The sequence below is a fragment of the Macaca thibetana genome, chromosome 15 (genome assembly GCF_024542745.1).
Source record: "Macaca thibetana thibetana isolate TM-01 chromosome 15, ASM2454274v1, whole genome shotgun sequence".
In the NCBI taxonomy this organism is placed as follows: Eukaryota; Metazoa; Chordata; class Mammalia; order Primates; family Cercopithecidae; genus Macaca; species Macaca thibetana.
Window position 1 is genome coordinate 17,576,411 of NC_065592.1, and position 27,403 is coordinate 17,603,813.

The 27,403-nt window shown below is 43.6% G+C and overlaps 2 protein-coding genes across 4 annotated transcripts in view; one reads left to right on the plus strand and one right to left on the minus strand.

Moving 5' to 3' along the window:
- On the plus strand, positions 1-27,361 carry NDUFA8 (NADH:ubiquinone oxidoreductase subunit A8). 3 transcript variants are annotated; one of them, XR_007719913.1, is made up of 5 exons: positions 1-196; positions 7,616-7,779; positions 11,732-11,897; positions 12,654-12,747; positions 15,428-15,560. XR_007719913.1 is itself a non-coding variant. In XM_050761898.1 (4 exons), the coding sequence occupies exons 1-4, from the start codon at positions 146-148 to the stop codon at positions 26,857-26,859; spliced, it is 387 nt and encodes a 128-aa protein (XP_050617855.1). In that variant the 5' UTR covers positions 1-145; the 3' UTR covers positions 26,860-27,361. The 3 variants fall into 3 exon arrangements, 2 of the variants coding, with proteins under 2 accessions (XP_050617855.1, XP_050617854.1); XM_050761898.1 differs by lacking the exons at positions 12,654-12,747; positions 15,428-15,560 and adding an exon at positions 26,854-27,361; XM_050761897.1 differs by lacking the exon at positions 12,654-12,747 and having other exon boundaries at positions 8-196; positions 15,428-15,748.
- Positions 1-27,403, minus strand: part of MORN5 (MORN repeat containing 5) — a 632,826-nt gene that overhangs the window by 40,616 nt on the left and 564,807 nt on the right. The window lies entirely within an intron of this gene.

Below are 27,403 nucleotides of genomic sequence, written 5' to 3' on the forward strand. Positions count from 1 at the left end.
CGCGGGTGGGCAGAGCAGTGCGCCTGCGTGTTACCGGATGCGCATGCGCAGGCGCCGTGTGGCACTCAGCGGTCTAAAGGGGAGTTCAAGGAGACGGGGGAGACGCGGCTGAGGGCTCCTCGTCGGGGTCGGGGCTGCAGCCGTCATGCCGGGGATAGTGGAGCTGCCCACTCTAGAGGAGCTGAAAGTAGACGAGGTGAGGCTGTCCGGAGGACAGGCAAGGGAGACATGGGGCTGCGGCTTCTCGGACCTGGGCCCAGCCCCGCTTAGGCTCCGCGGATCCTGGGCCCCGGACCCCCCTCCCCAGTCCTCCAACACCTATACAGGTCGACCCCCGGAGGTACCCTCCGCAGCTTCGGGAGTCGCCTCCCCTCTCTACCCCACCCTGCTGCATCCCGCAATGACTCTAGAATCCTCCCCCTTTCGCCTTCCACGGCGACCTGCTTCTCCTTCCGTGAATAATAGTGATACATTTTATTAAGCACCAACCAGTCATTTTACTTAGCTTATGTCGCTTAATCCTCAAACTTGCATGCGAAGTGAGTATAGGGGCTCAATGTGAACCCTAGGGGCTCACAGTCGAGGGAGACAGTCACTACCTTAAAGTGGTATCACCGGTGCAGAGTGCATAGAGTGGGGCGAGGAGGCCGCGGGAAAACGAGACGATATTGGAGCGTGCATCTACTCGCAGCCATGGGAAGGTGTTCGGTAACAGGACTCACTTAAAGCATTCGTTTATTCAGGAGATATCATTTGAGTAATTAACATGTACACACAATGCTGGAAGAGGTATACTTCCTGCTTTCATGGACTTTCAATCCAGTAGGGAGACAGACACATAAAGAGGCCATCACAGTACAATGTAGTTAGTGCTGTGAGAAGTGAAATAGAAACATACCCTACTAATTATAGCTAACATGATCAAGTCCTTTCTAGATGCCAAGCAGGATGCTAATTACTTTCCGTGCATTAATTCATTGAATCTTCCCAGCAACACTGTAAGGTAGGATATATATATACACAATGGGTCGTAACATGTTATAAATAAGGAACTAGGCCCCGAGAGTAGAAATGATTTGCCTAAGGTCATGGAGCTTGTAAGTAATAGAGCTGGAAGTGAACCCAGGTCTGATTTTAAAACCAATGCTTTTCCACTGTATTATGGGTGAAAACTCAAAAGAATGAGAAGGCCTAGCAGAATCTGTGTGTTTAGGAAGCCAAGTACGGTTTGATGTGACCCTAGTGGTGGTGGTGGGAAGCAGCAGGTGCTGAGCCTGGAGAGGCAACTTGGGCTGAGATAGGACTTGGAAGCAGCTTCCACAAGGCCAGACCAAACAGTTTGGACTCAATCCCGTAAGGGAGATGGTGGGAAGAGGTGGAAGGTTTTAAAGCACAGGAGTGCCATGGCAGGGCTGAGTAGTAGAACAGGCTATATTAAAGGAGAGGAAGACCAAGACTAGAAATGATGTGCCAGCACTAATATACTATGTTAAGTGTTTTCTTTGTTTGTTGTTGTTGTTTTCGAGACAGAGTCTCGCTCTGTCGCCCAGGCTGGAGTGCAGTGGCGCGATCTTGGCTCGTTGCAACCTCTGCCTCCCGGGTTCAAGCGCTTCTGCGCTCAGCCTCCCGAGTAGCTGCGATTACAGGCGCCCGCCACCACACCCGGCTAATTTTTTGTATTTTCAGTAGAGACGGGGTTTCACCGTTTTAGCCAGGATAGTTTCAATCTTCTGACTTAGTGATCTGCCCGCCTTGGCCTCCCAAAGTGCTGGGATTACAGGCATGAGCCACCGCGCCCGGCCATATGTTAAGTGTTTTACCTGCAATGCTTCATTTAAACTTAGATGCCTGTGAGAGTGGCAACTGTTATTTTCCTGAGGAAGAAATTATTAGCTATGTTCAGGGACTTATATTAAAGTGACATTTACTCTGAGGTGGCAGAGGGGAGCTGCCCTGTGGCCACCAGTCTTTTGTTCCCCCCCACCCCCCATGTAGCTGGGTTAATCTTGAGTTGCTGAATTTCTTGTTGCAGTTTTTATTAGGTTCAACAAACGTCTGAGATTCTATTTCATAGAACTGGTATATCTGAAATACATTTGCCTTTAGGCTTCACACAATTGAATGAACATACAGATAATTACTTAAATAACTAAAATACAAGACAAAGTGTGATTAAATACTATGAAAGGGGGCAGATATGGTTTAGGAAAAGATTTGAAGTTGGATCTAAATTTTAGGCCTACCTGCCGGTCACCTTGATTACTTGATTTTAGCATTTGCAGACATGGTTATTTGTAAGATGAGGTGATCCCAGCTATAAAATTCTCTGAAGCTATAAAGGGAATAGAGAAAGCACTTTTTGGGCATAACGTAAGATGTGGCTAAATGGCATTTGAAGAATGGCACTTATAGGCAGAGATGGAGAGAAGACCCCTCTGAGTGAGGGTAGGGTCTGAGCAAAAGTAAGGAGATGGGAAAATGCAGGGAGCCAAACAGGAGTTCAGTGTTCTGAGAGAACAGTAAATAGTCCCTTTTTGAAATGTTGTGGGTGAGAAGGATGGGAAGATAGTTTGGGTCCAGAAGCCTTTCCATACCCGTTAGGAAGTTTAGGCTTTATTCTGCTATCAAGGCTGAATGAGAGTTTGGTTGCTAATTTAATAGCAGAGTAAAATAAGAATTGTCGTTTAGGGAGATCACTCTAGCAGCTGTGTGAAGAGTGGATTGAAGAAACAAAAAGAAAAGCAGGGAGACTGGTCTCAGTGGTTCTTAAAATTATTGAGAAAGATGTTAATGATCCCAGTGTAATTGGTGTTTACAGAGACTGTGCTTTCAGAGAGGAAAGAACAAGTATATCTAGAATTGATCAGACTTAGCAATGGATTTGATATTGGAGGCAGGGAAAGTTGAAGAATCAAAGTCAGATTTGCAACATGGCAATATTTCTGGTGAAGCCAGAAGAAGGAGCAGGTTTGGAGAGCGAGTTAAATACATTTTGGACCTCATTGGCTTAGGAGTTATGACACATCTCCATTGAAAAAAGCAGTCAGAAGCTTTGGACTGGAAAGTCCTTGGACATATTGACAATTTTGAGTGAAAATAAAAATAGCTAATATTTATGGTGTACTTTCAATGTGATAGGCACTGTTCTTATTTTTATATGTATTAGCTAATTGAATCTTCGTAACAGTTTTATTAAATAAGTACTATTCTCTGTTTTACATAAATTTAGGAAAACTCAAGGTATGGTATAAATAAAGTACTATAAAAAGAGGTACAGACATAGTTTAAGGAGGCAAGGACAGGACTAGAAGTTTGATTGGCTCTAGATGGTGACTTTGTCTCAGTTTCCACACCTGCAGACTGTGTAACCCTGCTGCGCAGTGAGGCTGTTGTGAGAATAAATGAGGAAGGATGTTGAAATTCTGTGTTCTTTGAGACAAAGAGAGCTGAAGGAATTTGAGAGGGTATTCACAGTAAACAGCTGTGAAAGGATGTTGTTTCTGTTGGAATTCATCAGTCTTAGTGAAGAAGCAGGTGAGGGGATATGGTGACATCTCAGGCTCATCCACCTCAGGGATGGTGATATCATGGGAAGAAGCCTCATTGGAGGTCACAATCTCAGTGTTCCAGTTTTGGGGTTGCCACCGGGGTTGCCACTGACTCACTGTGTTGTCTCTAGCACATCCCTCTTTTTCATTAATTACAAAACAGACTCAATGTCTTCCTTTATTTTCCTGTGACAGGGATGGTGTTTTATATGCTCAACAACATGAGTATACCTTCGTTTTGATAAGATTTCCACATTTGTAGGGAAATAAATAATGCAGGCAGGCCTTATAGTTTTGGGCCTTTGAATAGATGAATCAGCCAGTTAAAGCTCTTTTAAGGCATATGACAAGTAAATATAACTAACTTAATTATTAAAATATATTAAGCTTTTAAAAAAGTTTGAGTGTTAGTTTTTATTCTCCTAGTTGTTTATAGGTAATAAAACAAGCAAATGTGTGCCAGTTTTCCTAAATAAATTATTTTCAAAACCTTTAATACGAAAACTTTACAGATTTTAAACATAAATTTATTAGAGTCATCATGGCAGATTTCACTTATGTCATAACTTTATTTTTGTTAATTGTAACAGTTGCACTATTAATAGACATAGTCATAACTTTATTCTCCTTTCTATAGTGTATAGATTATTACCCTTGTCATCTTTCCTTGCCTTTTATTAATAACCTAGCTGCGTAAAGTGCATAAAAAATTACAGCTGGGCGCGGTGGCCCATGCCTATAATCCCAGCACTTTGGGAGGCTGAGGTGGGAGGATCACTGAGGTTGGGAGTTTGAGACCAGCCTAACCAACATGGAGGAACGCTGTCTCTACCAAAAATACAGAATTAGCTGGGTTTGGTGGTGCATGCCTGTAATCCCAGCTACTCAGGAAGGCTGAGGCAGGAGAATCACTTGAACCCGGGAGGTGGAGGTTGCGGTGAGCCGAGATTGCGCCACTGCCCTCCAGCCTGGACAAGACCAAAACTCGGTCTCAAAAAAAATAATAAAATAAAATAAAATAAAATTACAGACTGTTCTCACACAAAAAATTTTAATTTTACAAATCAAATTCAGTAGTGTATTAAATCATAATACACTGTGACAGACTAGATTTTATTCTAGAAATACATTGGATCCGTTTTACAAAATCTGTTAATGCTCTATGTTACATTTATAAATTAATGAAAACGAAGCCTAAAAATTTTAGTCTTTTCTGGTATAGAAAACATGGGTAAAGCAAAACTAATTAGAATTAGAAAGAAGTTTTCTTAACAAGGAATATCCAAACAACTATATTCCAGATACCAACAGCAAATATTATACCAAACCTGCTTTTAATTTTAGAAAAAGGGAAGGTTGTCTGCTGTCATTGCTCTTCATCTGTATTGGCCTGAAGGGGTTGGTCAAAGCAATAAAATAGGAAATGAGAATAAGAAGAAAAAATAAAGTATGAGAAGGGAAAGAGACAGTTTTTATTTGTAAATGGCAGTTTTTCTGTTAATCTTCTCGAGTTTTGTGTCAGAACTAACAAGAGTTCAGTAAGATGGCTGGAGAGAAAATACAGTGTACAAGCAAGCAGTAAACAAGCAGATTTTCAAAAGCAAGCAGTTTGAAAATCTAATAGAAAAACTATCCTATTTAGATAGTATCAAAAGTGCTAAAATACTGAGGAATAAACAAGAAATCTTCAAGGTCCCTATAATGAAGGAAACTGTAATTTTAACCAAAGGACAAGAATGACCTGAATATGAATTAATGGAGAGAAGTACTGTGTTGTGGATGAGAAGGTGTAATTCATGTATTCATATCTGTTTTCTAATTATTGTATCCCCATTTTCTAGCAAAGAGTGGGTGCTCAACAACTACTTATGCTAGACACTATTTTGGGTGCTTGGTGTGTACCATAGTCAACATTATATTTAATTACCATATATTAATTTAGGGAGAATTGATATCTTTACAGTAGTGAATCTCTGTTGATAACAAAATCCCTTCCCTTCTGGAGCTTATATTCTAGTCACACACAGACCACTCAGTGGCTCTTAAAATTATTGAGAAAGGGCCGGGCGCGGTGGCTCACGCCTGTAATCCCAGCACTTTGGGAGGCCGAGGCGGGCGGATCACAAGGTCAGGAGATCGAGACCATCCTGGCTAACACTGTGAAACCCCGTCTCTACTAAAAATGCAAAAAAATTAGCCGGGCGAGGCGGCGGGCGCCTGTAGTCCCAGCTACTCGGGAGGCTGAGGCAGGAGAATGGCGTGAACCCGGGAGGCGGAGCTTGCAGGGAGCGCAGATCGCGCCACTGCACTCCAGCCTGGGCGACTAAGCGAGACTCTGTCTCAAAAAAAAAAAAAAAAAAAAAAAAATTATTGAGAAAGATGTTGATGACCCCAGCGTGATTGGTGCTTACACAGAGATTGTGCTTACAGAGAGGAAAGAACAAGTATATCTAGAATTGATCAGACTTGGCACATGAGTGCTAAGACCAGACCACACAAGTGACCACTGATGCTAGCTTATATAAGATGATTAGAGAGAGACTCTCTGAGGATGTGAAGTTTGAGCAGGTACCCAGTTTTATAAAAGTGCCCATTGTTCCCTAATTTAATATATAACTAAATTTAATACAATTTGAATGCAAATTATTGGGGGAAGGTGTTCTTCTGAAAGAATAGCCAGAAAAGTTTTGAAAAGGAAGAATGAAGAGGATGGTTCTCCCAGATAACAAAATGTTCTCTTCAGTGACAGTAATTAAAACATTGTGGTATTGGTATAAGAAAAGGTAGTACAGAAAAGGGACCAGCAGGTCTCTTGCTTGAGCAGTTGTTAGTAGGCCCTGGGCAGTTTACAGTTCTTTCTGTGCTGGCTGTATCTACACTGTGTATCTTCTCAAGAAAATATCACTAAAATGCTATTGAGGGAAACGGGTGTGCATAGTTAAAGGGATGGCAACCTTGGATATGCTCTGATTTTTTAAAAATTTGCAGATTTTAGTACTTTATTATTAGTTACTACTAGATGGACTAGATGGACTATTACTAGATGGACTAGATGCTGTTTGTGATCCCTTCCAGCCTTGTCTTCTGTGACTCTGTAGTCCTCTGGGACTTTTATTTATCCATTAATTTGATTTAATTTAATTCTTTTTTTTTTTTTTTTTTTTTTTTTTTTTTTGAGACAGAGTCTTACTGTGTCACCCAGGCTGGAGTGTGGTGGCATGATCTTGGCTCACTGCAACCTCTGCCTCCTGGGTTCAAGCAGTTCTCATGCCTCAACCTCCCTAGTAGCTGGGATTATAGGTGTATACCACCATGCCCAGATACATCTCTAGTATCTTCACTAGCGATGAGCTTTCACTGTGTTGGCCAGGCTGGTCTTGAGCTCCTGACCTCAAGTGATCTGCCTGCTTTGGCCTCCCAAAGTGCTGGGATTACCTGTATGAGCCACTGTGCCCAGCCTTATATATCTATTGATTTTATTCCAGCAGCAGAAACTCAGTGAAGCTCTCCAGAGTTGGTTCCTCTCCCTACATCCCAGAAGCCTCCATCCTTCTCCACACCCCCTTTCTGTCTACCATACATATCTAAAGATTCTATTGGGGTGCCATTTCTTCCGCTCTAAAATGGGGATAGTAATGGGAATAGTAATCTTTTCATGAGATTATTGTAAAAGTGAAGAAAATAATATATGTGAAAGAGCTTCGTGTTCTCTAAATCACCACAGATTATAAAGAATCGCCGGATGAGATGGCTCATGCCTGTAATCCCAGCTACTTGGGAGGCTGAGGCAGCAGAATCACTTGAGCCTGGGAGGCCGAAGTTGCAGTGAGCCGACATCGCGCCACTACATTCCAGCCTGGGTGATGGGAGTGACCAAAAAAAAAAATGACAAAGTCAGAACAGTGCTACTTTTGGTAGCACTTGGTAAAGTCAGAACAGTGCTACTCTTGGTAAAGTCAGAACAGTGCTACTTTTGTGTTCTCTATTCTGACCCGCATGAGGTTAACTTGAGAAAGTGGTATTCTGGTTCACAGTCTGTGGTCTTTGTCCCATCTTTCCTTTCCTAGGTGAAAGTTAGTTCTGCTGTGCTTAAAGCTGCGGCGCATCACTATGGAGCTCAGTGTGATAAGCCCAACAAGGAGTTTATGCTCTGCCGCTGGGAAGAGAAAGATCCGAGGCGGTGTTTGGAGGAAGGCAAGCTGGTCAACAAGTGTGCTTTGGACTTCTTTAGGTAAAAATCTTCTGGTATCAGTGCCTACTTGGTTGAAACATAAAGGTTTAAATTAATAAGTGAACAGCCAGCTAATAATGTGGATTTTAGTAGGAAGTACATAGGCTTTGAAATCAGACCAAGGTAAAACATTCAAAGGATGATAATTATTTTTAGTTTTGTTTTTATTATCTGGCAAGTTCTTTAATCTCCATGAATCTCAGTTTCCAAATTGTAAAATAATACCTATCTAGGTTTGCTAAGCAAGTGACTGGTGACCATTTTTGCTACAGCAAGGGGAAAGTCTTTTTGCTGTGAAAAATTTGAAAAGGCATGTAAAACAACTTAGCACAGTCCTTTTTAAGCAGGCATTCACTAGGTTGTTGTCATTACTACAGAACACAGGTATGATGGAAAGAAAATTGTATTCAGAGTTAGGTTTTAGGTAGGTCACTGTGCTTGATACTTAAGTAAAAAAAACCTAAACTGTGTAATTGTAGGAAAATGTTTTAACAAGCATATTAGCACTCTATTTAAAAGGAAAGAAAGTCAACTCAAAGGAAATTGGCTCTTGTAACTCTGAAGTCCAGAAATAGGCCTGGCATCAGGCAGGACTGGATTCAAGGGCTTAAATAATTTCACAATTACTTGATGTCTTTTTGCCTCTCCTGTTTTCACAGTCTTTTAGTTCTGGTTTTCTCTGTTTACCTCATTTCAGAAAGGCTGTTACCTTGCTGTACCACAAATGGCCACCAGCCACTCAAGCTGCTATTCTGTTCATACTTGCTTAGCAAACCTAGACAAAGTGTGCCCTTTATCCAGAAGTGAGCAGAAGCTCCTGGACTGAGTCTAATTGTCCTGGCTGGCTGACTTCATATACATATCATTGCATCACTTGTGCTTCAGGAGATAAAAGGCTCTGATTGGTTAGGCCTGAGATGGGGAGTGGACTTAGCTTCATCCAAACCACATTGCTAAGAGACAGGGAGAGGTTGTTCCCAAAGGAGAATTAGAAGGATGTTACAGAAGAATGGGGGAATGACTGCTGACTAGGCAAAAACCACCAATGTCCACAACAGTGACATTAGAGAAAAGAAAAATAGATACCTTAGCACAGTAGCTGCTTTCCTTCTTTCTTGCTTCTGCTGTCTTTGTCTCTATGCAAAGATATTTTTGTGGTTATAATCATAGTATGTATACATTGAGAAATTCATTTTTATTTTTCACTTGACATTATTGGAAACATTCTTTGAAGTTGCTATATAGTCTTCATGATCTTTTTTTTTTGAGACGGAGTCTCACTGTGTTGCCCAGGCTGGAGTGCAATGGTGTGATCTTGGCTCACTGCAACCTCTGCCTCCTGGCTTCAAGCGATTCACATGTCTACAGGCCCGCACCACTAAGCCTGGCTAATTTTTTTGTATTTTTGGTAGAGATGGGGTTTCACCATGTTGGCCAGGCTGGTCTCGAACTCCTGACCTCAAGTGATCTGCTCTCCTTGGCCTCCCAGAGTTCTGGGATTACAGGTGTGAGCCACTGCACCTGGCCATGATCATCATTTTTAATGGTTATATATTATTCCATCAGTGGATAAACCAACCATAACATACCTGACCAATTCCTGTTATTGAACATCATTGTTGATTTCAGTTTTTGATTATTTTGGATAAATCTGCAGTGATTACCTTTGCGTGTAGATCGTTTTCATTAGTCAATAATTCATTGGCATAAATTTCCTAACAGTGAGATTATTCTATAAAAGGCTTTGAACATTATTATGGCTCTTGAACTTTATTGCTTTTTTTTTTTTTTTTTTTTTGAGACAGAATGTCGCTCTGTTGCCCAGGCTGGAGTGCAGTGGCGAGGTCTTGGCTCACTGCAAGCTCCGCCTCCCGGGTTCACACCATTCTCCTGCCTCAGCCTCCTTAGTAGCTGGGACTACAGGCGCCTACCGCCACGCCCGGCTAATTTTTTGTATTTTTAGTAGAGACGGGGTTTCACCGTGGTCTCGATCTCCTGACCTCGTGATCCTCCTGCCTCGGCCTCCCAAAGTGCTGAGATTACAGGCATGAACCACCGTGCCCGGCAATTGCTTTTGGTTTTTAAATGTTGGATCAGTTTATGCTGTCCTCAGCACTGGCTTCTGGTATGCATAATATTTAAATATTTGGGGGGTGCAAATATTTTTGGATGTTTCAATTTGCATTGATTTGATTGCCAGCGAGGTTGAGTGTGTGTGTGTATGTGTGTGTGTGTGTTTATTTAAACAATTTTTCTTTTTTTTTGAGACAGAGTCTCACTCTGTCACCCAGACTGTAGTGCTGTGGCATAATCTTGGTTTGCTGCAACCTCTGCGTCCTGGGTTCAAGTGATTCTTGTGCCTCAGCCACCTGAGTAGCTGGGATTACAGGTGTGTGCCACCACGCCTGGCTTATTTTTGTATTTTTAGTAGAGATGGGGTTTCGCCATGTTGTCCAGGCTGGTCTTGAACTCCTGGCCTCAAGTGATCCGCCTACCTTGGCCTCCCAAGGTGCTGGGATTACATGCGTGAGCCACCACATCCAGCCTAAACAATTTTTATTTTCTAAGAGAACTTTTGCAAAGCTTTTTTTCCATGGCCCAGTGGTAGTACATTTTAAGCGGGGAATGTTTGGATTTCACAAATTCCCAAGGTGCCTAACTGCCTCCATAGAGGAATTTCTCACTGCTGAAGTTGCTGGTTGTAGGCATTAATAGATAATTGTTAGGTATGGGGAATGGGGTCCAGAACAGGGATCTGTGCTACTAGAATAGTGGTTTGCAGCCCGTCTGCTGCTGCAGCGTTTTGGAGGAATATAAAACTCCCATTGGAAATGGTTGCTTTCTATCAAAGTGATTCTTGTGTAGAAGTTACGTGGGTGCAGGTTGTGCTTAGAATACCTGGAAGGGAAACCTAAGAAACCAGTGACGTTGGTGGACCTCCAGGAGGGCAGCTGAGTGGCTTATTGGGCAGGAGTGAAAAGCAGATTTGTCACTGTGTACTTCTGTGGGCCATCTCTGAAATCCTTCCTTCCTGATCCATGTTAAACAGGATTCATGTGAGAGTGTAGCTAGATTTCTGGAGTATGACAGGTAAGCACTTAAATAATAAAATTATTATTTCATTGGGAGAAAGAGGTGTTCTGAATTTCACTGCCTCAAGTATGGCTTTTACATAAAATGATGGTATTTTATTCTTGCTTGAACATGCATACTAGCAGGGTTGAATGATAAGGGGGATTTTGCAAAAAACTGAAGCTTACTCTTTTTATACACAGAAGTTAAATTTTCTCTAGCCATTTTTGATAGCCACAGAATGAATTATATGCTACCCTGCTTCTTAACAGAGAATACCAAATATAACTTTGTTCTTGATAGCAAGGATTAATATCTATTTTTATTCAATGTGTAAATAGAATGAGGACCTTGAGCTTTTGAGGAGTGGAGTGCAGTTTGTCTTTATACTGAATGATCCCAGGATCTTCTGCTTGTTAGTTTGTGTATTTGCTTTGTATAATTTTGTCTCTTCCTTTGCCATTGTCTGTCACCTCTGACTTCTGTCAGCATGTCCATTATCTAATTATGCCTCCTTCTCTTCTAAATTTGCTAAGCTGATACCCTTTGAGGAATTGGATCTAAAGAAAAGAATAAATAGGCCCCAAGTAAGGAGTTCTTCTCTGAGTAAAATATGCATGCATTAGGCTACACTCTTTTCTTCTTACTACATAAAGAAATTAGGTTTTCTACCTCAGAAATCTTTTTTGTTTACTAACTTGTTCTCAACTGGAGGATCCTGAAGTTGTCTTGTAAGTGAGGTAAGAATATTTACTCACATGCCTTTCAAAAAGCAAGGTTATGTATTTGAGATCTGTACCTATTTTCTTCTCACTTTTCTGTTTTTCATTGTTTTACCATTTTTCTGTTTTTCATTGTTTAACCCAGCCTTCTTTTCCAGGCAGATAAAACGTCACTGCGCAGAGCCTTTTACAGAATATTGGACTTGCATTGATTATACTGGCCAGCAGTTATTTCGTCACTGTCGCAAACAGCAGGCAAAGTTTGACGAGTGTGTGCTGGACAAATTGGGCTGGGTGCGGCCTGACCTGGGAGAACTGTCAAAGGTAAAAAGGCTTCTCCTGGAGGTCTCACTTTCTGACTCAGGGGTGGGATAAAGGCAAGAGGTGGTCAGCAAAGGGTCTCTGTGAATACAGATATGTTGTAAGAACTTGCCAGATTTACCAAACATATTAATTAGGCAGTGATTATACATAGTCCAGAAAGGAATTTTTAAAAATAAAAATATTTCTGGCCGGGCGCAGTGGCTCACACCTGTAATCCCAGCACTTTGGGAGGCCAAGGTGGGTGGGTCACAAGGTCAGGAGATCGAGACCATCCTGGCTAACATGGTGAAACCCTGTCTCTACTAAAAATACAAAAAATTAGCGGGGCGTGGTGGCAAGCGCCTGTAGTCCCAGGTACTTGGGAGGCTGAGGCAGGAGAATGGCATGAACCCAGGAGGCGGAGCTTGCAGTGAGCCAAGATTGCGCCACTGCACTCCAACCTAGGCAACAGAGGGAGACTCTGTCTTAAAAAAAAAAAAAAAAGAAAAAAATAGAAGTATTTCTTTAGACCTTCTAGCATGTGCAGATTTATTTTTAGTTAATTAGCTAATTAAAGAACAGAAGGGAGTAGAGGAAGCTAAAGTATTAGTGAAACACTGTTAGTTGAAAACATTGTGGAGGTTATTGTGGAATTCACTGGGGAAATAGGATCAGGCTTCTGCCACATTTTTCAGGAACATATCTAAGATTTTTTTTTTAAACTACATAATTGTAGTTTTAAAAGTGTTTGTCTTTCTCCTGTATTTCCTATCTTAGTTGTGACACCACCATCTGTCGAAACGTCAGAGCTAGAAACCTGAATTCTTCATTCCCTACTGTTCTGATTCCATGCAGTCATCACTTCCTATAGGTTAGCATCTCCTGGAATTTTTTTTTAAATCCCTCATTGTTCCTGCTGCTGTTATCTTATTCTTGGACAGGAGTTCTTAACCTGGGGTACATGAAGTTCTGGGAGAGGAGGGTGGATCAATGTGGGCTTTAGATGAAGAATTGAGAATAAAATTACACCTCCACAAGAAGAGTGATCTGTGTGGAAAATAAATCTATGTCACTGTGTTTTTAAAAACTGGATGGGACTCTCCATTGCTGGTGAGATAAAGCATCTTCTCTATAACATGGCATGCAGGCCCTTTATGTTCTGACCCATCCCTGCTTCTTCAGCCTCAGCTCCGTCCGTTCCCTCTGGGGCAGCACAGGTAGCAAGGCATGGAGGAAAAATCTCAGGTCTCACTCTGTCTCCTAGGCTGGAATACAGTGGTGCGATCACAGCTCACTGCAGCCTTGACTTCCTGGGCTCGGGTGATTCTCCCACCTCAGCCTCCCGAGTAGCTGGGACTACAGGCGCAGGCCACCATGCCCAGCTAATTTTTGTATTTTAGTAGAGACAGGATTTTGCTGTGTTACCCAATCTGGTCTTGAGATCCTGGGCTCAAGCGATCCTGCCACCTTAGCCCCCGGTCTAGTTCCCATCTCTTTGTGTATAGCATCTGTGAATATAAGCTTGGTGTCATAAATAATAACTTAGCAAACTTTTTGCCTTTTGTATCTGGCATGATTATTTTCAGATACTTTTTGATTTACTGAACATATTATTTTAAATAGTTGATAATTCTAGGTTGGAAAGTGGTAGAACTTACACATGTAACAAATAAAACTACCTTTTCTCATTTCCGACACTTACGAAAGAAGAAATAACAAGTCATGCTAGTAAGAAAGCATATTTATTCTTGAATCTTTGTATTAACACTTTTTTAAACTCTGTAAGATAAAAAAAAATTATCTTTACTCTTTTCAAAAGTGTATTTCTCGACCAGGTGCCATGGCTCACACCTGCAATTCTAGCACTTTGGGAGGCTGAGGCAGGAGGATTGCTTGAGCTCACGAGTTCAAGACTAGCCTGGGCAACATTTTGTTTTTGTTTTTGTTTTTGAAGTGGAGTCTCACGCTGTCACCCAGGCTGGAGTACAGTGCCACAGTCTCTGCTCACTGCAACCTCTGCCTCCCGGGTTCAAGCAGTTCTGCCTCAGCCTCTTGAGTAGCTGAGATTACCGGTGCCTGCCACCACGCTCAGCTAATTTTTGTATTTTTAGCAGAGATGGGGTTTCACTATGTTGCCTGGTCTGGTCTTGAACTCTGATGTCAAGTGATCTGCCTGCCTCAGCCTCCCAGATTGCTGGGATTACAGGCATAAGCCACCGTGCCCAGCCAATTTCATAAATGTCTTTAATTCCTTAAAGGAGCTACAAATACCAAGAAACCATTAGTGGATCAGTAGGAACCATCTCTGCTTATGGCAGGACGTTGGGAAAACTTTCAAAAGCAAACAAACAAAACTAGTAGAATTGAAGACTTAGGTTCCAACCTTAGCTCTGACATTACTGTGTATCTTATCTTAGGCATGCCAACCTCCCTGGTCTTCATCTGTGAACTAGAGATAATAATGCCTCTGAAGAAGAATATGTCTTCTTACTTCTCTGGGCCTATTTATCTTTAAAATGACAGCAGTTTCTGCTGGCTTTCCAGTTAAGATTTTTGTGACCATCAGAGGATACTGTGAGTGTAAAGTATCTCTCTCCCTGTTGCAGTTTAGTACTTCACCACTCTCCTGGCTTATTGGCTCAGCTCCCCAGTTTGGGTCTTGAGTCTCTCCAGTCTAGCTTTCACACTTTCCAGCCTACAGAGATGGGATTTAGTTACTGCCCTGCTTCAGTGGCACCTGTTAACCATCAGGTTAAAACACAAACACCTTTGCGTATCATTTAATACCCTTTATCATCTGGCCTGTCCACCACTGTAGTGTGGTATTAAGAAGCACAAGCTTTGGAGTAGGCATATCTGACTTTGTGTACTATTTCTTCGGCTATTAGCTAGGTGGCCTCAGTGAGCCCCTGCAGAATGACCTCATAAGAGTGAAAATGGAATGGAATCATGTGCCAGCATCATTTCTAGCAATAAGTGGTTGGTGAGATGCTTCATCTCCCTCCATTCTTCATGCAGACTTTGCTTCAGCCATTCTGAAGACATGCCTGTCTATCTTCATATGTACTCTTTACTTGGAATGTCTTTTCTTCCCTTGTCTTTCTGACTGGCTCCTCCTCAGACTTTAAGCTAAGTCTTACCTCTTCAAAAATAGTCCAAACCTCCAGCCTTCAGGATGGGTTAGATGTACACAGTCCTTACTCCTATAGCAGGCAGTTCCTGTCTCCATCATTGCCATTAGTCATTGGGGTAATTTGGAAATCTTAGTTGTTATTCCTGGCTTTCTCCCTCACTAGACTGTAATCCCTTTGAGGACAGTACCTTGTTCCCTTCTGTATCCCTAGTTTCTACCACATGGAATGACATAAAGTAGGCTTTCCTGAGTGTTTGTTCAAGGATTAAATAAGTCTGAATGTGATTTGCTGGGGATTTAAGTCGGGGAGCAGTTGTGGCAGCCAGAGCATTGGGGAGACACCAGGAGGTACGTTCATGGTTACAGATTTCTCCACCCTAGCTTTCAACTTTGCTTTTGCCCTCTTCACCCTTCCCAGGTCACCAAAGTGAAAACAGATCGACCTTTACCGGAGAATCCCTATCACTCAAGACCAAGACCGGAGCCCAACCCTGAGATCGAGGGAGATCTGAAGCCTGCCGTACATGGCAGCCACTTTTTTTTCTGGACCAAGTAAAGATGGGTCCGTGGCCCACACTCGGTCATGTGCCCAGACACCAACTGATGAAAACGCCCATGCAATTTGCGTCGACTGATAGTGTGTTCTTTCCGGGATCACAAACATTAACAAAAAAGTTAATTTATGTGACTTGGCAGTTATTCTATACCATTTCCTGTCCATTAAAATTTTTAAAGGAAACAGTTGTATTTTATTATGTTTTATGTGACCTTTTGGCCTTTAAAGATGACTTCCCCTTGCTTTTTCTTCTTGTGGTCTTGCCTGTTCCTCTTGCTTTGCTTTAGGCACTCGCTTATGTGGCTGAGAATCCCTGTTAGAACAGGGAGAAGTAGTCATGTGAAGGAAAGGCTTTGTTACTTTAGGCAGCTCCTTGGGGTGTGTCTGTTCACACATTTTGAAGTCTCGGCTCTCTTTCCTTCCATCCAACATCTTAGGAAAATAGATTTCCCTAAAGGTCATACAAGGGGAGCCTCCAGGATAGAAGTGCAGAAACTTCTTTGAGGCGTGACTCAGGGAATGGGAGGGGCCTCTAGCAGGGTCTCATGCAGTCTTGCTCAAAGTTTCTTGAGGAACCAAACTTCCACCACTTCCCCTTGATATCCCATCCTCAAGCATTATAACCCAGATGTTTTTCCTGATAGACAAGGGAGGTGGAGGCTGAACTTCCAGCTCCAAAGCCAGGAAGTCTGGAGGTCTGAGTGTCAATTCCAACCTTGGGTGTGTTCCTTAACCTCTTGTGAGAGGTTGAGTTTGAGGACAAACTAAAGGGCACATGCTTATCTACCTCCTGGGCAGGTTAAAGCCACAAGTGTTTATAAAGCTCTTTGGTTCAAAGCACTATTATGTCTTTTTCCCCCTTTCATTCAATTCCTTTTTCACTACTAGGCTGTTTCCTCTACATCTGACTGGGTCATTTTATGCCTTCTGGTTATGGCTTTAAATTGCATATGACCCTGCATAAGTCTTCTCAGCTCCCTGGGCCTTGGTTACCTCTTTGCAACACTCTAAAAAGCAAAGCAGTTGGACAGGAGTCTTTGTAAAGACCCTTCCAGCCCTTTCTAGATTTTCTAACTGGAGAGATTGCTGTGAGGCTCTAGACAGATGAGGTGCAGGGTCTGTTGCCTGAAGTGCTAGGACAGTTCAAAGAAAAAGCATTGTGCCATGCCCGCTTCTGTACCTAGTGCTGACCCCACAGCCGGAAGCATTTTGGATGCTTCCAGCAGAACCCCCAACCTGTTCTGCAAAAGTTACTTGCCAACCAACTTTTGCCTCAGTTTCTCTAATGAAAAATAATAGGTTTTTTTTGTTTGTTTTTTTTTGGTTTTTTTTTTTGCATTTTTTTCAATAGCTGAGGCAAAACCCACTAACCTTTTGGTGGCCAAGTAATTGGAAGTAAGGTATGAGCATGACTGCAGATTGGTGTTTATATGATACTTCAACCCACATGTTGCTTCCTAGGTTCTTTCTGCAAAGGAAGCTGCGCCTTGCATAAATAATAACAAATACTCATTGTGCACTGTGCTAAGCACTTTACATGTTTCACCTCCTTCAGTGCCCAGAGTCCTTTGAACGAGGTACTATAGGTCATATTCATTTCACAGATGAGGGAAGTTAAAGTTTAGCGAGAGGTTAAGAAACCCCAGTCTCAGATATAAGAAGTGGTAGATACAGGATACAAGTGAAGATTGTCTGGTTCCAATGGCCACACTCCTGTTCGTCAAAGCCATGAGTGGTTCTCAGCCTTGAGTGCACACGGGAGTCACCTGGGAGGCCTTTAAATCCTGATATTTGGATCCCACCCCCAGAGATTCTGTTGTAATTGGTGTGTAGTGTGGTCTGGGCATGGAATCTCTGAAAGCACTCCCGGCCTATTCTGATGTGAAACCGAGGTGTAGAACCACATACTGATTTTAGACATGAGGAAGCAAGTACAGCAGGCTACCTGCTAGTAAGTGGTAAGTGACTAAGCTGAGATTTAAACCCAGACACATCTGATTCCAAAGCCTGTACTCTCAAAATAAATGGGTGTATATGGAGATCCTAATAAAATGATTTTGATTCAGTAGGTCTGAGGTAGGGCCTGTGCTAACGGCACTGGTCCACAGATCACACGAGTAATGAGGGAATAAACCATACTGTCTTTCTGAGAAGGAGCTATAAGTAATTTACCTGCAGCAGCTTCTAGCACTGTTCACTCCCCAAATGTTCATTCACCTCTTTAGAACCAGAGCAACACATCTTGAACTGTTAATGGTTTCAAATTCAATTCTAGGATGTAACTTTTGCCCAAGTTGGACAGCAGTTCTTGCCTCCCTCCTCCCCACCTTGCTTTGAATTCCTTGAACAAAGAAACTAACTTTTGGCTTTCCTGTACTCTCTCGATGGGATTACACGACATCATAGCCTTCTAGGACAGAAGGCTCTAAGTAATTAAATATAGTAAGTCTCTTACAACAAGTGCCTGTCTCGATTTCAGTAGGTAAAAGGTCACAGAACAATTGGAAAGCAGTTAGTGTGAAGGATTCCTGAACAGGACTTCAAATAATAGAAAATCTTCCTGGTGGTTTGGCTTGAGAATAATGAGATGAATTCCTTATATCCCCAAAGGAAATTTATCTGCCTCCTTTCTTCTGCCAAGCCTGTTCCTGTCTTCCCTATCTATTTGAGTTAATGGTGTCTCCATCCTCCCAGTATCAAGTAACCTGAGATGCATCTTTGACTCTTCCGTTTACTCCAAGTTCCAATCCAACATCAAGTCCTGTTGAGTTTCTTCTGTAATCGCTCACATTTGCTACTTCCTGTTTTATCTCATTGTCACTTTCCTAGGCTGTTTTTATTCCTTGCCTGGATTATTAAAATGGCTTCCTAAGTGGTCTCCCATTGCCATCTCCCGCTCCAGTCCATCCTCAAGTTTGCTCCACGTGCCTGTGCTACTCAGCAGCCTCAGGGTCTCCCAAAAGGCTGTTAACTAAAGTCCAAATCCTTAATCTGGCCCTAGCCTCTGACACTCCATAATCTGGCCCTAACCTAGCCCATTTCCCCATCGTTATCTTACTTCTTATTATGTAGCCTACACTCTACAACATGCCATTCACCAAGAATCTTTGGATCTTCACGAATGCCATTCCCTTGCCGGGAAACAGTCCTTCCCCACATCTGCCTCTTGAAAGTCTCCCCATCTCTCAAGGCAAACATGAATGGTGTCTTTCCCAGGAAGTATCGCCTTCCTACAGCCAGAAATTGTCTTTCCTGCCCCTTTGTTCCCGTGACACCATGTAGTATGACGGTTGGGCGTGAGGGCTGTGGAGTTGGGCTGTCTGGATTTGAATCCAGGCTCTGGTCATTTAATGGCTGTGTGACCCTAGAGAAGATACTTAACTTTTCTGTACCTTATAGTCCTCATCTGTAAAATAGAAAGGGGAGGAGATGACAATAATAGTACCTGCCTTCTGGGATGGCTATGAGTATATAGTGAGTTACACACACACAAAATGCATAGTAGAGGGCTGATAAATGGTAGCGTTGTTATAAGACTGTATTTGAGTAACACCTGTCATGACACTGGCTGTGTCTTACCTCTCCTGTTCTCAGTGCTGCAAGAGTTGGACTTCTATCTTATTTCTATTTCTATATCCTAGTGCCCAGTATATGACAAACACCCAAGAAATGATCAACTGTACACGAAGTTTACCTTTCCAAAGGACTTCCAAACACTTTCTATGATATAAAACCACAAACAACAAATTACTTGTATATAGAAATGCAAGTAACTCTTTGAGGTTAAATTGCCATCTTTGTAGATCTCAAATCCTAGCTGAAATGCTTTGGGTATAATAAAGGATTTTTTTTTTTTTTTATGCCCTGAGATGGATCATGGTGGATCATGGCATATTTGGGCTTTAAAAAGCTGCTTCTCCTATTTAGGAAGTTTCAGTTTGAGGTTGTGATGCCTTTATATATCTTGATTATTTGTGATGTGTGTCACAAGTAATTTAAGTAACATATTGAAATTTGCAAATTTATTGACTTCTAAAAAATAAGAGAGATTCCAGAGACTAGGGAGTAGCTAAGATGTCCTAGGCTTCATGTATGAAAACTGGTAGATCTGGGAAACAAAATGGAAGATTGTCTGTGTGCTTGTCCTTCAAAAGTATTAGAGTCTCAGCACTGGATACACATTGGAATCACCCAAGGGGATCTTGAAATACTGATGTCTGGATCTCATCACCAGAGATTTGGATTTAATTGGTCTAGGGCTGGGCGTGGTGGCTCACACCTGTAATTGTAGCATTTTGGGAGGCCGAGGCAGTCGGATCACCTGAGGTTAGGAGTTCGAGACCAGCCTGGCCAATATGACAACAAAACCCCGTCTCTACTAAAAATACAAAAATTAGCTGGGCATAGTGGTACGCACCTGTAATCCCAGCTACGGGGGAGGCTGAGGCATGACAATCGTTTGAACTTGGGAGGTGGAGGTTGCAGTAAGCTGAGATCGTGCCACTGCACTCCAGCCTGGGTGACAGAGTGAGAATCTGTCTCCAAAGGAAAAAAAAAAATTGGTGTGCGGTGTGGCTTGGACATATAATAGGCATTATAATAAGTACTATCACTCTTGCTCATTCATACTCATAAATACTTTGTTCAGTTGGAGAAAAGGGGGTGTAGTTGCAGCTAGAACTCTGGAAACACATTAACTAGTTAATTCATTCAATCAACATTGATTTTGCAGCCTGCCTTTCTAGACATGGGTAGTGAACAAAACAGGGGCCCTGCCCTCATGGAACTTCCATTCCAGTGGTGGAGGCAATAAACAGGCAATCAGAAACAAGATGATTTCAGGTTGCGATAAATCCTGAGAAGGAACCAAACAGGGTTAATATAATAGTGACTAGCTAGGGGGTGAGGGAACGTTCAGGAAGACAGGCCACACAAGGACTCTCAGAGGAAGTGGGGTTTGAGTTTCCTCCTGGAGTGTGAAAAGAAGTGAGCCAGTGAAAGAGCGGATGGAAGAGTGTCCCAGTCTGCAGGAACAAACCCTTTGGCAGGAGCAAAACCCCAAGGCAGGGCAGGGCTCACTGTGCTTCAGGAACAGAGAGGAAACTCGTCTGCCTGGAGTGTGGTTTTGTGTGGAAGAGCCTAATGCAGGTCACAGCCTATCTATAATACTTCCACCTTTATTATCATGGGGACGTTTCCTGCCATAGGTGTCTCTGCAGTCTGCTGGGTAAAGTCCAGTCTCCCCAGTGTGACAGTCAGTCTCCTCACAGTGTGACTCAGAGCGCTCCAGCTTCATCTCCCACTACCGTCCCCCAGCACTCCATCTGTGTTGAGCCCCACTCTGCGCCTTTCCTCTTGCTGTGCCCTCTGCTCAGATGATCTTCCCCACCTCTTCTTGGTGATCCCTTTCTTGAAGAATCAGCTCACATTTTGTCTCCTTTGTGAAGTGGCTATCAACATCCCCACCCCCAGCAAGGGAATCACCTCTTCCTCCGCATTCAGGAGCACCCTGCGCATGACCTGCCTTGTATAGCGCTCCTTTGGAGCAAGAACTGCATCTCCTTTGCAGTTGTATCTTCTCCTTTGTGTGACAGCAGCCGACACATAGTCAGTGCTTGGTAACTATTTGTTGAATGAATGCTGCACAGCCGTCGCCTCTGCAAAACAGAGTAGCTTAGTTAATCGTTAAACGTGTATCACTCTATACAGAATAAACATCAGGGCATTTTCTATGCAAAAGGAGACCCAGGATTCTACCTTAATGATTAACGCCATTGGAAAAGACAGGGGACTTGCAAGCTTTTTGCTTTTGTTTTTTCAAAAAGAAAAGAAAAAAAAAAGAAGCCCAGAAATCCCTGTCACGGTCTCAGCAAAAATGCAGTCTGTGAACTGAAGGGAGATGGTTGCATAAAAGGTCAAATTAGGCTGTGGTAATAAGAAATATAAATTGCATGCAAGAAACATAAATTGCATGCCAGTATTCCTTTAATTTGAGGTTTGAATGCAAATTAAGCAGGCATGCCCTTTCTGGAAGCCTTGTTTTAATCAATTCTGCTGCTCTGATGGAAGAGTTGATGCTAGAAAGAAAATGATAATGCTGTTCCTTTCCCTTGCTCTCTAAAACTAAGGTATTATGTCATGTGACAGTGGTTTGACTTGAAGCCTTTATTTATTTGATTCATTGTTGAACACGCAGCACCCTTGGGCTGCTGTGGTTGTTTCCGAGGATTCTAGTGGTGAATTCATACCAAACAACTTTCCGGAAAGTCCTTTAGCATCTTTTTTTCCATATCACTGTGATGGGCAGCCGGGCAATGAGGAAAAGCAGGCTGGGGTGCTACCAGTCTCTGACCTTGTTATGTGGCCTTGGCAAGCACTTTCCCCTTTCAGCCAGTTTCTTTAGCTGTAAAATAAAGAATTGGACCAAGTAGGTATCCAGGCTATTTTCCATGTCAAGAAATATATGAAACGTAGTTTCTCTATTAGCCAGCTTGCTGGGGGAGACAGTGGAGTTTTCATATTTTCTTGAAATAGACCTAATCACCTGGGCAATTCATTCCGGGAATTTCATTAAAATGAGAAGGCCATTTTGGCCTTCTGTTTTAAATAGATCACCCACACTGACATTTCAAGGACAAAATACAGAAGGGATTCCGAGATTTTGTCAACCACTTCCCTCATTAGAAATCATGTGGCTGGGTACGGTGGCTCACGCCTGTAATCCCAGCACTTTGGGAGGTCAGGGCGGGTGGATCACTTGAGTTCAGGAGTTCAAGACCAGCCTGGCCAACATGGTGAAACCCCATCTCTACTAAAAATACAAAATTAGCCAGGTGTGGTGGTACATGCCTGTAATCCCAGTTATCCAGAGGCTGAGACAGGAGAATCACTTGAACCCAGGAGGCAGAGGCTGCAGTGAGCCAAGATCACTCCACTGCTCTCCAGCCTAGGTGAGACAAAGTGAGACTCCGTCTCTAAAAACACACACACACACAAAAAAAAAAAAAAAAAAGGAAAGAAAAAAGAAATTATTTCATGTAACTTTGAGGCTGAGTTTCTTTAGAGGATTATTATGAGGGCTTTGATCTTAAAGGTAGAAGAGAAACCTTTTGGAGATCATCCATTACTTGAACTGTCTTTTGATTGGGCCAGATTCAATCTGAATTTCTCTGCCCTCCTGGATTCAGGCTGGCTGAAACTGTGGCTAGTGCTATCCTGTGGAGGAATGGTTCGGGACGATTAAACTACAGGAGTGAGGAGCAGCGCTTGGGACCTTGGAGGAGACCTGAGCATCAGAAGCCTAAAGGGCAGGAGTGGGATCAAAAACTTGACAGAATCGAAGCAGAAAGTTGGGAGATAAACACTCAAATAGAAATAGCTACAAAGGCAGCTGGGGGCGGTGGCTCACGCCTGGAATCCCAGCACTTTGGGAGGCTGACGTGAGCGGATCATGAGGTCAGGAGTTTGAGACCAGCCTGGGCAACATGGTGAAACCCTGTCTCTACTAAAAATACAAAAATTAGCTAGGCATGGTGGTGGGCACCTGTAATCCCAGCTACTCAGGAGGCTGAGGCACGAGAATCACTTGAACCTGGGAGGCAAAAGTTGCAATAAGCTGAGATCGCACCACTGCACTCCAGCCTGGGTGACAGAGCAAGACTCCATCTCAAAAAAAAAAAAAAGATCTACAAAGGCTCTGAACTGACAGTTTGCAGAAGAGAGCATCAGAATGGCCAATAAACATGTGAAAGATGTTTAACCTCAACAGCAGTTAGAATAATGCAAAGTAAAACCTTAATAAAATGCCATTAATTAGTTTAGCAAAAATGTAAAAAGTTGATAATTTTGAGTATTGACCCAGAAGTGGGGAAATGCGTACTCTCCTATGCTACGGGGAGGAGTATAAATTGTTGTATTGATACATTATGTTTGGAAGGTAATTTGGTACATCTATCAAAATCTAATGAGTGTACCATTCCTCACCTGTAAACATTTATACCACAGAAGCACTGATTCAAGTACGTTAAGCTGTGTACAAGGATGTTCATTCAGTATTGCTTGTAAAAAGTGAAGAGAGAGAGAGACAAAAAAAAAAGCTTCTGTTCATTAGTAGTGAACAGTAAATGAGTTGCAATAGAGCCACACAACGTGATCCTGAACAGCTGTGAAAAGGACCGAAGTGACTCTTTTGACATGGGAAGTTTCTATGAGGTACAGCTCTCTTGTATGTCAAATTACATGGTGATTATTTGTTTACTGTTCTACTTTACCTCCCTTTCTTGACTTGAGCTTCTCAAGGTGGGGACTATGTATATTTTATATCTGGCAGAAGCAGAATTAAATCCCAGGGCTAGGCTGGGCATGGTAGCTCATACCTGTAATCCCGGCACTTTGGAAGGCTAAGGTGGGAGGATCACTTGACCCCAGGAGCTCAAGAGCAGTCTGGGCAACATGGTGAAACCCTACCTCTCCAGAAATGAAAAAATTAGCTGGGCATGGTAGCACACGCCTGTGGTCCCAGCTACTCAGGAGGCTGAGGTGAGAGGATCCCTGGAGCCCAGGACTTCAAGGCTGCAGTCAGCTGTGATCATACCACTACACTGCAACCTGGGCAACACAGCGAGATCCTGTTTCTAAATAAATAAATAACCCATGGCTGTTTGGCTGCAAAATCTGGGCTCTTTGCTTCCCTCTTAGTTATCAGTTTGGAGTTGGTGAATTGGGTGATTGGTAATGGAAGCATGAGGACGGACAGGAGAGAATATGGAGAGTGAAGTGTCTTGCCCAGGCCCAGACCATGCAGCTCTAAGCTTATTACTGTCCAAAAAGCCACTCTGGTGACTCATGAGACAGTGGAGTCTTCCGTCAGACTTGAGAAACACACTTTGCTTCTCTGAAGTTTATTTTTCTCCTTTGAGAAATGAGAGTAACAACAGTGCTGCCCTGCTGGGGTGGTTTTGTTGATTCTGTGACAAGATGATTATACATTACCTTGCAGCAAGTAGGTGTGCGGCCAATAGGACCCCTCAGGCTGACAAGTGCACCCAGCAGGGGGTTTTGAGGCAAGGTGGACAGGCAGAGGGGCAGACCTTTTCCAGGCAAGAGGGAGGGGCTGGCAGAACACAAAGCCCCAGCCACAGGCTATCTGAATGGAGGCCCCCAGCACAGTGTTCCCTGTGAGTCAGCCTTGGGCTAAGTGGCAGACAATAGTGTTAATTAAAAGGCCATGTTTCTTGACAAAAACATCCACCCAGCTTCCAAGCCTGGAGACAGCTTGAACCAGTTGTGCAGATCTCCGCGGCATTTGGGGAGGATTCCCGTCCCGCCTGCTCGTGACCTGAGCACGCAGTCGCCCCCTCGTGCCGGGTGAGGGCTCTGACTTGTTGCCAAGTCCAGTGTCAGGAATGGTCTGGTGTCAGAGGACTGGACTAATTCATGGAGCCTCAGAATTGCGAGACCCTCAGAGAACCATAAATTCCCTTTACTTCACAGATGGGGAAACTGAGGCCCAAAGATGGGAAGGGTTCAGATAGTAGTGAAATTAGGATCGAGCCTAGACTTCTGACTCCCTCACTGTGGAACTGTGGACTACCTGTGTGGCTGCAACTCAATGTTAAAAGTTGTGCAGAGTTGGATGCCTGCACAACTTTTAGAGAGGAGGGGCTTAGAGGCAGGGGAGCAGTGTGAGCAAAGATATGAAATGGGCCTGTAGAAGCCCATGGTGGAAATGATAATTACTGACACTTATTAGGTACTTGCTGTTTGCCAAGCACTGCACCAAGGGTCCTACATCTATTGACCCACTTATTTCTCGCGATGACTTCATGAAATAGGCATTCCTGTTATTCCCGTTTTATGGATGAAGAAGCTGAGGCTCGGAAAGGTTATGTTATTACCACGGGTCACACAGCTATATATAGTAAGCGGTAGAACTGGGATTTAAACCCAGTTTTGTCTGACTCCAAAACCGTAAGTCTTAACCTACCAAACTTAGATAACACATGTGGAAGTGCTTGGCACTTAGTAGGCATTTGGAAAAGGTGAATTGACTCTGAATCATGAAAATTGTCAACTCACATTTGTCAAGCCTACCACGTGCCAAGCGTTTCCACGTGCATTATCTATGTGTGGTGTGTTGGCCACCACCACTACTACTATTGTTATTACCTCCTTTGATCGACATGCCAGCTCTGCTAGGTAAGAATCTCTTCGCCAAGTTTTAGACGGAGAGCTCAGGCCCAGAGAAGTTAGGTTGCCTGACTGCAGAAATACAGCTGGCTGGTGGCAGAGGCATCAGACTCAAAGAGATAAGCATAAAGGATGGCCTGGCCAGATCTCAGGAGGTGGGGAGTGATGGGGCAGGACTAGGGGCAGGGCAGCAGCCCCTTCCTGGCTTCCTGACAGCGCTATTGTTTGAAGCCGGTTCTTGGACATCCAGGAAATGGGCGACATCACTCCCAACAAAGGGGAGGAAGCTGCTTGAATGTTGTAGCTCCACCTCACGCGCTCGCCCTGGGGCTGGAGATGGGAGCCTGGCCAAGGCTGCCTGACCCTTCAGCTCAGCCAAGCCACCCAACCCCCACCCTCGGGTCTGGCCTGTTCCCTCTTCTCTGTGCCAGTCCATTCCAAACCTTCAAGTCATGACCAGCAGACCTGCCTGCCATAGAATGCATCCCCTGATGCATTCTCCACTGATAACCCTCTTTCTGAGAGCCTCTGCCTCCTAGAATCCTGTTGGGTGAGATTCACCTTCCACTATACCTCATGATTGGATAGGAGACCGCACCTTTAATTCTAGGTCTCAAGCCTGGCCTCAGTTTCTTCATCTGTCTGGAGACAGAGCTGGTCAAGTGGGAATGGTCTGGGTCCTCTCAAAGGGCTCTTTGCCTTTGTACTTCTGAGTCTAAGCACCTTTCCTGCCTGGATAAGGAGAAAGCAGTGCCACGGATAGTACCTGGGACCCCAGAAAGAGGAAGGAGAGGAGTTCCAGGTAGCAGAGCTGTCACTGAGAGTGGGACTAGGCAGTTAGGCAAAGCAGAAATTGAGAATGGTCTTTCTACTGGGATCTGGGATCCAGGGGACCTGGATTCAATTCCCAGCTCAGCCACTTATTTATTAGCTGTGTGACCTTGAGCAAGTCACTCCACTTCTCTGAGCCTTCATTTCCTCACCCATGAAATGCAGGAAGTAAGGTCTACTTGGCAGAGTGGTTGTAGGGATTAGGTGGGACCATGGGCATGAAAGCGGCCCGAGGCTAGTGGCAAACGTGGTGCCTCTTCTCTCGCTAGGGGTGACTTTCCCAGCAAAGACTGGAGAGAGATGGAGAAATAGACACTGCAGCATCATGATGAAGAAACTCAAACCCTGGTGGAGCTGGGAGAACAAAGACACTGTCCTGTTTCCAGTCTCTCCAAGAGCATGTGTGAGGCCAGGCCCATCTGTCTGTGGGAGAGGTCTGTGCCATGGTATTGGGCAAACTCACAGGTCACCATAGCCCAGGATTGCAATGTCCCAAAAGCTTGTCTTGATCTAGACTAGGAACCCCAGCCCATGTGAGCAGGATGTGCCCTTAGGGTCATCTGGCTTATCCTCTAATCTAGGGGGCTCAGACATGTCAAGTGACCCCTTGCCCCTTTCCCCTTCCCGCAGGTCACACAGCCAGTTAGGATTGGAACGCAGGCCTCCTGCCTCCAGTCAGGGCTCTTTCTATTGAGGAGGTCCCTGGGATTTAGGAGGCCCCCCCACCTCCCCAGCTCCAGCCTGAGATGAGGGCCAGATTCTTGTCAGGAAGTGGAAGGGAGGCAGGGTCATCTGTGTATGCTGGCAGAGAAAGAACCA